General features: G+C 44.2%; 1 protein-coding gene across 2 annotated transcripts in view; it reads right to left on the reverse strand.

The window, feature by feature from the left end:
• Grip163 (gamma-tubulin complex component 6) overlaps positions 1-13,230 on the reverse strand; it is a 98,302-nt gene that overhangs the window by 1,163 nt on the left and 83,909 nt on the right. The window contains exons 26-27 of one of the 2 annotated variants that reach the window (XM_077690092.1): positions 10,711-10,907; positions 8,165-8,195 (exon numbers count right to left, since the gene is read on the reverse strand). In XM_077690092.1, coding sequence (XP_077546218.1) covers positions 8,165-8,195; positions 10,711-10,907 — 228 coding nt within the window. The remainder of the gene's footprint in view (positions 1-8,164; positions 8,196-10,710; positions 10,908-13,230) is intronic. The other variant, XM_077690091.1, reaches the window with a different exon arrangement.

Raw genomic sequence — 13,230 nt, forward strand, 5'->3', positions numbered from 1 at the left:
ACTTCACTGAATACACATGCTGCATCGAAAAAAAAAACTGTCACGGCCGTGGTCATGCAAGTCAGAAGCAGCTCTGCATTAAGGCTGCACGAGGTGTTAAGGCAATAAATGAGCATCATCAAGCTTTTTGTTTTGAGTAAACTGCTTCCCTAAGCAAAATGATCGTAATTGCAGGCAACACACCATGGGGGATACTTTGTAGTGCACTTTTCTTTTTTGCACTGCAAGTTGAAGCAAAACTACCGTGTAATGCTAGAAATTGCAGTGTCAGCGCATTGGGCTACTGCATGCTTCTGTTGCAAAGACCTCAGTTCATATTCTGTCAGATCACGCGTGTTTGTTATTTTACTATTTACGGCGGCAGTCATTTTCTTGACTGGACATCGTCGTTTTTTGTGCAAAATGGGGCACATAAGGCTTTCCCCCTAAAAAGTTTTGAAGCCTCCAGGGAAGCGCTTGCATCATTACGAAGGTGTCAATGCACATTCGTCTTTCTGTTGAATGCCACAATGCATTCACTAGGTCCCCGTTTAGTAAGCTAAAGCCAAGGAGTAGCCGTGGTGCTTTTTTTTTATTAGAAGGAAGCAAAGGCCACTCAAACAACCCCAGCGAGAGGGAGGCGAACTATATAGTCGCATATCAAACGCGACAAGCAACAAAGCAAACGTATTACAACAAAAGTCGTAACATCACAACAATGCGCATTAAAAGCTGCTCACTGAGGCGCAAATTCACCTCATTTTGTTTTCTTTACTTGTATTCTCTTTGTGCTGTTGGCCGTTTTTAGAACCACTGCTTGGTCATACCAGAGTCCTTCAATGCCTTTCTGGTCATGAAACTTCACCATCACGCTATGGGAGAGCTTCGTACGCTGCCGCGCCGTGGCGCTGGTGTTGATCGGAGGGCAGCCGGGGGCGTGGACAGAGAGCGTGTTTGGCAGGGAACGGAGCACGGAGTAAGATAAAACAGACGCTCGCCGCCTTATCAGCAGAGCGCTTTCGCTTTACGTGTCGTGGGCCGCTCAAAGGGACTTATCATTTTGTAAGTGGCGAAAAAATTTGGTGCGAACGGGCATGCTGCTACTGTGTTCCTGCCTGCCGGTCTGGCTACAGAGCAGCGGCGGCCGCCCGATGCCCTCTGATCTGCGGTGGCGCCACTCGCGGTAGCCTTTGTCCCCAAACGCAACTTGGCCGGGAGTTTCATGACCAGAGAAGCATTGAACGACTCTGGTCATACCAACGCTGGACTGTGACATAATGGGGCATCTACTGCTTTCACACTTAAAAAAAAACGCGACTGGATAAAATTGAGTTGACAAATGAAATTACGCAAGCTGAATACATCGCTTGCTGCACTTCCGAGCCAAAAACAACGAAAAAAATGTTTCTGGGCATGCAGCATGACTTGACGCTATCAGCCGGTACTATCTGTGGTGCACATGCCAGCAGACGGTATGCTACCTGCTACAGCTTGGCGTGACCTCAAAATACCATGGGAAGTTCAAAGTTCATGGCAGTGGTAGGTGAAGCATAATGATGGTCAGCCAGGTATGCTCAAAATTCTTTGAGCTAAACAAATAGAGAGAGCTAGAGAGAGAGCTTTGAGCTAGAGAGAGAGAGAGAGCTTTGAGCTAAACAAATAGAGAGCACAGCAATGATGTGTTACAGTGTTGCGGAGAGAAGTCCTTGCTATTCGAAGCATCCTAGTATGACCACACATCTTGCAGAGGAAAATCACCGCCCTAGCATCCCTCCGCCACCCACCCGTTTCTTTCGCATGAAAGCCAAGAAAGCGCATTCACATTACCGTGACTAACTAAAATCTGCAGTGGGTGAGGTGCCGTTTTTTAAGCGCCATTTTTCCCATTTTTGTGACGCGCTCACCAGTACTGTGTGCTTGCAGCGTGGGCAGCAACTTTCCTTTGTTTTGTAAGCTTTGCCCCTTTTCTTTGTGAGCTTTTTTTTTGTGCGCGTGTACCCACAAACTTCAGCAAGCTGTTGGAAAGCAGCAGCTGCTTGGGAAGCAGCTAACGCTCTGTAGTGTGCTTTTGAAGTCATTCCTACGTGGTGTAATCCGTGGCTCATGAAACTAAACATCTACTTAAATTAAATAGCGTTTCTTGTCCACACACGATTACTTACATGAGTCCACATAACGACCAACCTGAACTTCACATTCAACATGTACTAATCAACAACACGAACGGCTTACGCTAGCGTACGTATGATGAAACCTTTCTAACAGGCTGTTACTGTTAGAATTAGTCCCTCAAAAAACATTATAAACAGTTGGAACTGGAGCATGCTAAACCTGTTTGGGGCCCTAATTACAAAAATTTACTTAAAACATATGAATAGTGGGGAAAAAACTTTGTCTCTTTTGCATTGCTACAACCGAGGTTCAAGAATAACCGCTATAAAGCGAAAATTGTTTCCTACCCCTATCATCCTGTTGCAAGATTGTTTTTACTCATAATTGTTTCTTACACCTCGTCACCATCGACATGCGTGCAATGAACTAGTCCTCAAGTTCTGCAGTTTTCAATAGCACCGACCGCTGCCATAAAGCTCCCATCCAAGTAACACACAGTTGTCTTTATTGGGACAATTGTAAATTGGGACAATTAGAGACCAACCATTATGCACAAATTTGCATAACCATGCATGTTCCAGAACAATATTATGTATTTTGCATTATATGTATTATGACAATTGGGACAATTAGAGACCAACCATTATGCACAAATTTGCATAACCCTGCATGTTCCAGAACAATATTATGTATTTTATTTACCTACCTTAAGGGCACAGGGTAAGGCGAAATTTTGAAAAAAATGACTTTTTGTTTTTCTTTGCAATTAGGAAAGTTCAATTCCTTGTGAACATTTTCCATATTCACACTTGCCTTAAAAAGTCTTATTTCTCACTAAAAAGCAGTTTTCCCGTAAGCAAGTGATAAGTGCCCACATCCTCTTAAGAATGTTCTCAGGGTTTATTGTCATTTTTTTTCATCAAAAAACTTCCAGTTTCAGATCAAAATGCTTTTCTGGAACCAGCTGTATTAGGAAATTGCTTAGCAGCCATTGCATAGCTGATTTTTTAGTGAGGGCAATCCAAAGACCCTGTTGCACGTTTTTTCCACATTTGCCCTCCGAAGCTGCGCACAAAAAACATCTTTTTTGGGCTTCACACTCTAATGATTGCAACATTAGATGCTGTTCTTTCATTAAATGAAGAAGCAATACATGAGCTGGCATTTTGAAATCATTTAGACCAAAACCTGGGCGCAATACCACCATCAAGTAGCATAAAGAGGTTGACCACAAGCAAAATACTTTGTGAACAGATCTGTACGATGGTGCACAAAATAGTCAAGGAAGGACAGACGACCGGGTGAAAAGCAAAAAAATGACTTTGACAGTGATTATGAAGCTGGTGCTTTTTAAATAAATGGCTCCAGTGGTGTTTATGGCAAAAAAGTATGGTTTTTCACCTCTTTTTTTACTTTAAACTCAATTATCTCAAAACAACGTTTTTTCTTACATAGGTACCATTATTTCCTATATCTTCCAAGACAACGAGCTGATTTTTTTTTCCTGTCATCTACATAACTTTTCACACATGCTGTACTAGAATTGAAAATATGCACGTAACAGTTTTTTTGGTACACAAATTTTAATACTAAAATAATGCCAAAATTTAGGTACTAACGGACAAAAAATTATAAAAAATTGAATTTTTTAAGAATGTTCACACTCCTAGTACAGTTAAAAGAGCACAACATTTGAAAGAAAATGATATATAAGTTATGTAGATACCTTTATTAGATCCCGAGAAAAATGTACCTCAATATGGCCAAAAATGCATGGGAAGTATAGGGCTTACCCTGTGCCCTTAACATTACACTGCAATTTTTAGTTTTTATTTCATTTTATAACCACTCCCCTTTGTAATTCCTTTCACACGGAGGGCAAATAAAGTAAATAAATCCAATAATTTTTAAGGGGACTGTGAAGACTAATAAAACTTCATTCAATTTCAGAGAACTAGCCCTTGGTGGCCAAACTCACTCAGCTCCATTCTAGCCACAAAAGATATTTTTTAAACCGAAAAAAGAAAAGAAAAATAGTGAACATTTTTTAATTGACAGCAACATAATATGGGCAGGAGTGAAGTGATATGGCCCAGCACTAAAAACATTTTGATCAGTGTGTGAAGTGCACGTCAGCATTCAAGTGATACGATGAACCATAGCTAGAGGCTTCACTACAATTGCCCACTCATGCTTCCCAGCAGTGGCTTAAAGGAGTCATGAACACAAAATACAAGTTGGTGTTATTCGAAAAAATTTGTGTTTTACAGTGCCCCCAGCACTTGTCTGAATGCAAACGATGCTTTATTCAGTGAGAAATTAATTAATTTAAGTTAAAATTTTGATTTTCCCACTAAATCGTGCGTTTTCAAGTTCTGGAATGACGTCACAGGAACCAGCCGCTCTGCAGCCGATTGGGAAGCCTTGTTTACCGTTAGTGAACCTAGATGGTGCCACCATACTGTGGCAAGCTGTTTTCTGCCTTTGGTTTGTTTTTGACCGTATTTAAACCTGGCTTGTTTTTGTTCAGGAGGAAAATAATCATTTCGTGAAACAGTGTACTCGCTCGACAAATATGGTCACGTAAGACACCGTTGCTTGCATCAATCGGCCAGTGTCGTCAAAGACAACACCAAAGGCCCGCTGTGCAGCTAAAACAAGCATAGTGCGCATAGTACCAACAGCAGTACGCATCGGTACTTCTATGTTTATGTGTGCTTTCATAACTTCCATTGTTTGCCCAGCCATTCTTACTGCTATAAAAAGAATGTGCCCTAAATTTAAGCAAAAATAGCTCGTTCGGCAAGCTTATATAAGCTCTGCCTAATTTGCGTTTGCTTTCGCCGGCCACCGCCAATTGCAGAGCTGGCTGGTATGACATCATAGGTTCTGAGGCGGGAAATGAGCGAGTGGGTCACATGGCCTTGCCCTTTATTCTTAATTGCATAGCTTATTTAAGCGAAGTTTACGTTAAAAGAGGCGTCAGTATAATTCTAATGAGACAATCTTTTGAATGAACCAAACTTGCATTTTTTCTTCGTGGCTCCTTTAATCACGTGATCACATTGCTATAGGACTTGCTAATTCGTGACCAACGGGCTTTTAAAAAGAATAGCGTGCAGATATGAAAGGGCCTACAAATTCGTAGAAACATTCCTAATGGCCTAGTTCGCTTCGTTTAGAAATGTATCACTTCTTTACTGAGATAAAGAATAAACAAGAAATGCATTTTGGTTTATCCTGATTCCACTGGATGTCACTAGCTGTCTAGCAAGCAAGAGTTTTATTATTTATTAAAGTCCTGAGAAGCGACACATCTCTGAAATAAGCAAACTAGGCCATAGTGAGCATTGATATGTATCTGTAAAGCTTTTCATATCGGTGCATGGTGGTTTTTAAGTCCACAAGTCATAAAGTGGTAAGTCTCATAACAATTCAGTCCTTCTTAAGTCGCCTGCAGCTAATCGCTCAAACAAGATCCTGTGACGACATGGAGATTTCGCCGTAGAGAGGCCACAGAGTTGCCACTGCGACATCTGTTTTCTGAAATATCTCAATTATTTCTTTCAAGTTTCTGATAAAATTGGAGTTACTGTTATTGGGACAAAAGAGTCTTTTTCATGAACCAACCTACGTATTATGTTTCCTTCGTGACCCCTTAAACCATAAAACAATGCGGACAGGATGATCAGTTCTGCTTGTAGTGTAGGTCCTTTATACCCCTGTCACACGGCAAATCTAATGTCATTCAGAGTGAATGACATTAGCTGCTAATGACATTCAGTTTGGCCGTGCACGTCCACACGGCGAAACTAATGTCATTTGATATTGATAGCGGTGACAATTAGCAAGCTCACAAAATTACAGTCCCAAGTGCGTGTAGAATCTTTTCATACACAATATTTTTCTAAAACAAAACAAAGAATAATTATTTTTTTTTTAAATTAAAAAGAAGGCGCTGTTTTTAGGTGCCATATGTAGACATCGCAAGTCGAAACAAGTCTGCAAAAAATCCGTGTCAGGGTAGCGTGCGCATTGGGGACGAGATTTTGTTTTGTAAGTACTTGTTTGTCTTTCTTTGTTTGAAAAAAAAAAAAATATGTAGGGGAAAACATACGTTTGCTGGCGCTTTTTAGATGCAGTATTCTTTGGTTTATTACTGTCGCGACTACGTGACAGTAATCACGGACTCGCAGGAAGCCTGTGTTAATCGACCAGATTTAGGGGAAATCCCCAAGGTGGAGCAAGTTTCTGTGAAGGAAAGTTTGACATCCACCTGTATGCAGCCGTACGGCTACAAAGGAAAGCTATACAGCTTTCTCACAAACTTCGCAGTTGAAGAAAAATTCGTCCTGGTCCAGGATTCGAACCCGGGACCACTGCTTAACTGGAGCAGTCGCTCTACCAGCAGTCGCTCTACCAACATCGTCCTGGACCAGGATGAATTTTCCTTCAACTGCGAAGTTTCTGAGAAAGCTGTATAGCTATCCTTTGTAGCCGTACGGCTGCATACAGGTGGATGTCAAACTTTCCTTCACAGGAAGCCTGTCAGCATCTTCAAAAAGGTCTGTTTCCTCGCACTGCCCTACACATCATCGAACACTCCACTTATTTCTCCGAGGAGTGCCACATTCTATGGACTCCTGGCCATTGTGGGTTGGCAGGCAATGAAGCGGCGCACGACGCAGCCCGAGAAGTGATACACCGGGTCATTGCCCCAGACCCCCCTCCTCCCACCCTGGATGCCCACCCCCTACTCACCTACAACGACATTCTCACACATTATAAGCTGTCTCGCCGCAACTTCCCGACACCTCACCCCTCTCTAACAAAGGCTGACGAAATCGCTCTCCGCCAACTTCAAACCCGGACCTTCCCTCACAATACACTTTGGCATTTGATCTCCCCCACCTCTGACTCCCCCTGTGCAAGTTTTGCCCCGAAAGAGGTACCCTTTACCACATCGTATGGGAATGCTCCCACACACCTGACCTGCCTCCCAATCCCCACCCTTCCCCTTCACAGTCCAGCTCTGGCCAGCCTGGATGGCCAGATGGCCAGCCAGAGCCAGGGACTCCTGAACTGAGGAGTTCCCTCACTGGTCTGCCTTCACATACAGAGTCGGACTGGGATTCAATAAAACTTTATTCCTCCTCCTCCTAACTAACCTTTCTTGTGTAGTGACATGCCACTGCTGTTGAGGCCACTCATTTGGCCACTGAATGAGCTCCCCAACCTCATTTGGCCGCTAAATGCCATTTCCCTCGAATGTCATTCGCTATTCCCATGTAGCACCAAACTAGTGACATTTAGAGCAAATGACATTTGCTCGAAATGTCATTACATCTGCCATGTGACAGGGGTATTATAGCCACAGTGGTGATGAAGCTATGCTGGCCACATAACCTAAGCAGAGGCAAGCAAAATAGCAAACACTGCTGCACGCAGTTTATCCCAAATGTTAGCCATCACTTTCGTTACAACCAAACAAGGCTGTCTGGGTAGATAGCATAAGTAGGAGAACGCATAAGAAAAGTCCTCTACTATCACATTTCTGAGTAGACGACAGTGACGTTCATTTCACTTACGGCTCTAAGCCGGCGAAACAAAGCAGCGGAAACTTGGTTGCTTTGTTATGAAAGGTTGCTTTGTTACGAAAGGATAGAAGCAACAATGGTCGAAAGTTTACTAGTACTGGCATAGAACCGCCTGCTACTGCTAAAAGTAGAATTTCACAGATTTGTTGCCACCTTTGTTAGAATGAAAATTGGCCGCCAAGTGCCTACGAAGAATGCACTCGCCCTAAACTTGGCAGCGGCTAACGTTGCTCTGAAGATGTTAGTAAGGTGTGGAGAAAGCGTCATGTGCTACCATGCCGATACAGCACGGTTTTCGTAGCGAGGCAAAAGTGAAGGCAGAAAGAAGACATCTGCGACGGCAAATAGGGACGGCAGGGTGTGAAAGCGTGAGACAGGATGCGAAGCAAAAGCAAACAAACAAACAAACAAACAAAAAGCAGACAAAGGCATTCCAAGCAAAAAGGAAAGCAAAACCAAAGGAAAAAGCTGTATACCTTGGGGCTCCCATGGCATCAGACAGCCAGGCTGCAACGGTGGGCAGACGAGAGTGTGTGCGATTGTTGCGGTGCAGATTGCGTGGGTTTATTGTTTTTTTTTTTCCAGCAGGGGTTCAATCCACAAGAGAGAGAGAGAGAGAGACCAGAAAGGGAAGTGAAAGGAGGGAGGGGGGAATAAAAGAGGAGGTGGAAAGGCGGAAGAAGAGGAGAAGTGTCAGAGCAGACAAAAGAGAAACAAAACACAGAGAGAGGTGGAAAGTTGTTAGTGACATGGGATTAGTGATGACATAAAGAAATGCACAGCTTGAAAAAAAGGGATGCTTACCTGTGTGCCATAGAAATTAAGTACCAGGTAATTAATCCATTATATCGTAATTATGGGATTAACATTAATTTGAACATAGCCATTATTTATGACAAGATTACATGCTATAAACAGTAAGGCAAGCACTCTACCATGGCACAGTCACCCTTTTTTGGAATGTATCTCCATGTGTGTTTATCGTTAGGAGAACAATGCATTAACTGTGAATAATGCATTTGAAGTTTGGGTTTGGAAGGCAAAACCGGTTTTTCTGGTTCCCACCTTCCAGGCCCATACTTCAAACGGTTGTAACTTCTGCTACGGACCAGATAGAATGATGATGTTAGTCTAATTGCACTCCTTGATTCGTGCACAGTTCACTGGTACCTTGTTCATATGCATCCCTCCAGCAGTTTTTTTACAAAAGCTGCCAGAAAGTCAAATATAAAAATCCAAATAAATCTGAATGTGGTCGTTTTAAACAAAAACAAATTTTATATCTACAATCAGAATGAAAAAACTACGTATGGCCCCTAATTTTCATTATGATAACGGTAAAAATAAAAATTTTTGGTTTAAGACCACTGTGTCCCCTTAATGTCAGGGCGGCAAAGAAGCTGAAATTCGACCGCAGTCCCTGTTGAGTGGCGCACATTACATGTTCCCATCTAATGCTCAGAACAAATATAAATGTACTGTGGGTTCATTTTACTGCTCTGCCCAACTAGGCCGAGTATTATAGCACACTACAAGTGCCGCTGCTCAATGCATGGTTCCCGATCACTCTGTTTTGAATAAAGCCTTTCCTTTGGAAATAAAATCCTGTTCATAGCTTTGCCTCCACCATTCTAGTATTTGTAAACTAACGCAAAATCCATCAACTTGCTAAGCCTAGCACAGCTACAGACGAAGTGCACTTACGTTTCCAGAGCTCGTTTACATCAGGTCTTTTTCAGATACAGAGGAAACCCCGACTATGCTCCCCCAGTTTTACGACGACCTGCTTCTTACGCCAGACCACTGAGGTCCCGGCAAACTCTCCATAGAAACAATGCACTAAGAACCCCGATTATGCGAGGCTTGCAGGTGCCATGTGGTCCACTTCATACGATAAATGCTGGCAGGGATATACTGGCCTTTTCTCCACCTTTTACGCTGCTTCGCCACCTCATTGCAACCTTTATTATTTCTTAAACCCCATTTGACGCTGCTTGATGTGCAACAGTGAACAGTCCGCAGTGGGCCTGAACACTTGCTGAACAGTCTCAAGCAAGCAGGGGGGTACTGGTGGGTGGGAGCTAACCTTCGATGGCCCCACGCGGCAGTGCAACGCGTCAACAGCGAGAAGTCGAAGTCTAGGTGGCTGGCGGACCGCCAATTTGAAGCTCTCATCGAGCCGCCGAACGTGAGAACACGTACGTATTCCACAGAGATCATAGCTTCGTTCCTCTTTCCCGTATTTTCTTCCATCGCCGCCCCATACTATCATTTGTCTCGCTTGCGGCCTTGGCAGTTTCACACTCTCGACTTCACCCCTTCTCAATTTGCTTGGCTGCATCTGCCTTCCCAGCATATCTCTCACGCGAGGCGCAAAGCTTGCAGGCTAGTGCAGACGCTGCAGGGGTGAGGAGGTCGGAAAATAGGTGGTTTTAGGGGCGAAGCCCTTTAGGGGCTGGGGCTGTTGGCGTCTCCTGTCGTCATCGTCGTCGTAATCGTCATTCGTCTCATGTAGTCACGGTACTAAAGCACCGGGACACTCGTTTACGCCTCGCGTTGAGCACTGTGTACTTCAAAGACAAGATACTTTTACAGCAAAGCTGTATACCTGTACTTCCCAATGGTTTCATCTCCGCTGGAAAAAACGCCAAGGCGCCAAGAATACATTTTTACGCTGCATGCTTCGCCCCTGCCCAGGTTTCAAGTTAGTAGAGATGGCCCGGGACTTTTTTTTAGAAACTCGGGACTTCAGTTAGGAGTCAGAAAATTATGCGAGAATGCATTAAATATAGCAATTTAAATATGTTCTTAGCCCATGCTTCGCGTGGGACTGTATCATGTGACATATGATCGTACGACACGTTGGCCATACGATGCTTTTTCACGTTCCCTTGAAAGTTGTATTATCGGGGTTCCACTGTACTTGATTCGCTTCCAATAAAGTTCAGTAGATAGACGAAAGATTGAATTCCTCAAAAAACAAAACAAAGAAAACCCACAGCGAACGTGGAAAAGGTTATACCTGTGCACAGGGTGGCCACAGTCTGGTGAAACTTGGCATGAGCGTTGGCCAGCTTGGCGAAAGACGGGTGGCTCAGCTGGCCGTCCGCCTCAACACGCCACGAGTACCCCGCGAGCTCGGCTTGGAAGAACAGCACCGTCTTGAGCGCTTCGCGCAGCAGCTTGTAGACAGGCACCGCTCTGCGTCCCAGAAGCAACCTGCAGACATCGACAAGGTAAAGAACTGTAATGAGAGCAACCATTTCGCAGAAACTCAAAGGGGGCCTGACATAGTTGGTACCCTCGCCGCGGTGGCTCAGTGGCTAAGGCGTTGTGCTGTTGAGCACGAGGATGCGGGTTTGATTCCCGGCCGTGGCAGCCGCTTTTCTGATGAAGGCGAAAAGCAAAAACGCCCGCATGTACAAGATTTTGGCGCACGTTAAAGATCCCCAGGTGGTCAAAATTAATCCAGAGCCCCCCACTACGGCACGCCTCATCGCCACCATTGCGTCGGCGCGTTAAACCCTACAATCAATCAATCAATGAAGGAGTTGATACGGTGGCAACATCATCATGTGCAAATGTATCCTGAGAGTGGGGAGGAACGGCCAGCAGGTAGATCTAAGTTAACACCCCTTTTCTCTGATTGCAGCACATAGCAGCAGTTCTAGTACATAAGTTGCTGCATGATTGATGGCAGCGTTATTGCAGGATAAAGACCTTGGGTGAAAGACCGTGAAGAAAAAGGGCGACAAAAACCAGGAAAGTGACAGCAGGCACAAGAAAAGGACAGAATACAATGTGGGATAGGGAATGAACCGCAGCGAGAGAACATGTTTGGGACTGTTCAGAACTGACATTTCCGGCACAGCGAAAAACTTTTACAACGATGTGAGATGAATGTATGCTGTGCCTAAAATAGGCTAAAAGATACTGAACCATCCTTATTTACGGACAAATGTGTCGAATCAATGCAGGAGAACATCTTCATCAAAAGGAAGGTCTGACCAAAGATTGATTGATTGATTGATTGTTTGTAGGGTTTAACGCGCCAACGCAATGCAGGCGATGAGGCGTGCCGTAGTGGAGGGCTCCGGATCAATTTTGACCACTTGATGATCTTTAACGTGCGCCGAAATCTCGTTTGCGCGGTCGTTTTTGTTTTTCGACTCCATCAGAAAAGCGGCCGCCATGACCGGGAATTGAACCCGCGACCTCGTGCTCAGCAGCACAATGCCTTAGCCACTGAGCCACTGCGGTGGGTCATCTGACCAAAAAAAGAAACCTAAACTTTGTGGGGAATTTATGACGAAGCGCTGGATTTGCAGACTGTACGCCCCAAGCCATAGGGGCTGTGCGGAAAGTCCGTTATTCGCCCCGAGCGCGAACACAGTCGGCCCCTGGCGGCGGCGGGACGAACCGCTCCTAGTGTGGATGGGGCTCTCGCGTCGTCTGCTTTTTCACGTTGCGTGCGGCGCAAGACGCGTGCTGCACACGACAAAACAACCAATATGTGTGCTCGTTTGGCAGTAAGCAATGACATAGTTAGCTCTGCGTGCGCATTTCTTCTAGAAACGCAATAATCAGCGGCCGTTGCGGGTTAATGCGCTGGTTTAATTCCAGAAAACATCTTCGCTGTGGTCACCGCTTGAGGGTGAAACGTGTTATAAACATTGCTTCCACACATTGCACTTTTCTTATTTTATTGAGTGCAGTCGTCTGCCGTTTCGGGAACGTCGAAGGGTGCTTTTTGAAGGTGGCGTGGTGATTATTTAAAGGATAAAAGTTTAGTACGCGAAATGGGTAAGAAGCGGCAAGATCTGTGCATACGCGTGCAAATTCTACACCCTTGTAAAATTGCGCTGTGTCTTTATAGAAAGAAGAAACACACAAAAACATTTACTCTACACACGACCCGTGCGCTATCGCCCATACATTACCAGACACGTATTTTACACCCGCAAGCGCCTGTGTGATCGTGTCCTTCCCGTACCTTTTCTAAAATAAATACCATTTTTGGACAGTCGTTGTTTATATTGAGGAGGAGGAATAAACATGTATTCAACTGTATCGAGTTGCTAACTTTACGTATTATTTAAAATACGTTTCTATGGATGCGCAAGAGTATTTAGGGGGGATTTTTCGGTAAAATTAAGCAGTTGTGAGTTTGCGTCTGTCGTGTGGCATTTCGTGTGGCATTTTCATATATATCATTTTCAAATCCGACATGAATGAATCACCTTGTCCAGAAACGTGTCTCACTCAGCATAACCAAATGCCTAATTTGGTCACGTCTTAACCTCTTAAGGTGGACCTAAGTTTAAAGAAAGAGGAGAAAACGCGTAATATATAATGCACGTTGTTGCCCACATGTGTGAGGAGTGTACGCCATGACTCGCTGTTTTTTTTTTAAATTTTTTTACCACAATGCTTGCTTTCAATACAATTTTGAAAAAGGCGAGCCACAATTCCTGGACAATCCCGGACCAAAGGGGGATTAATCAGTTTTGAAATACGTACTGCTTTTTCACCGCTACAGAAC

Source organism: Haemaphysalis longicornis, unplaced genomic scaffold (genome assembly GCF_048455015.1).
Source record: "Haemaphysalis longicornis isolate Haplotype H1 unplaced genomic scaffold, Haemaphysalis longicornis Haplotype H1 scaffold_10, whole genome shotgun sequence".
NCBI lineage: Eukaryota > Metazoa > Arthropoda > Arachnida > Ixodida > Ixodidae > Haemaphysalis > Haemaphysalis longicornis.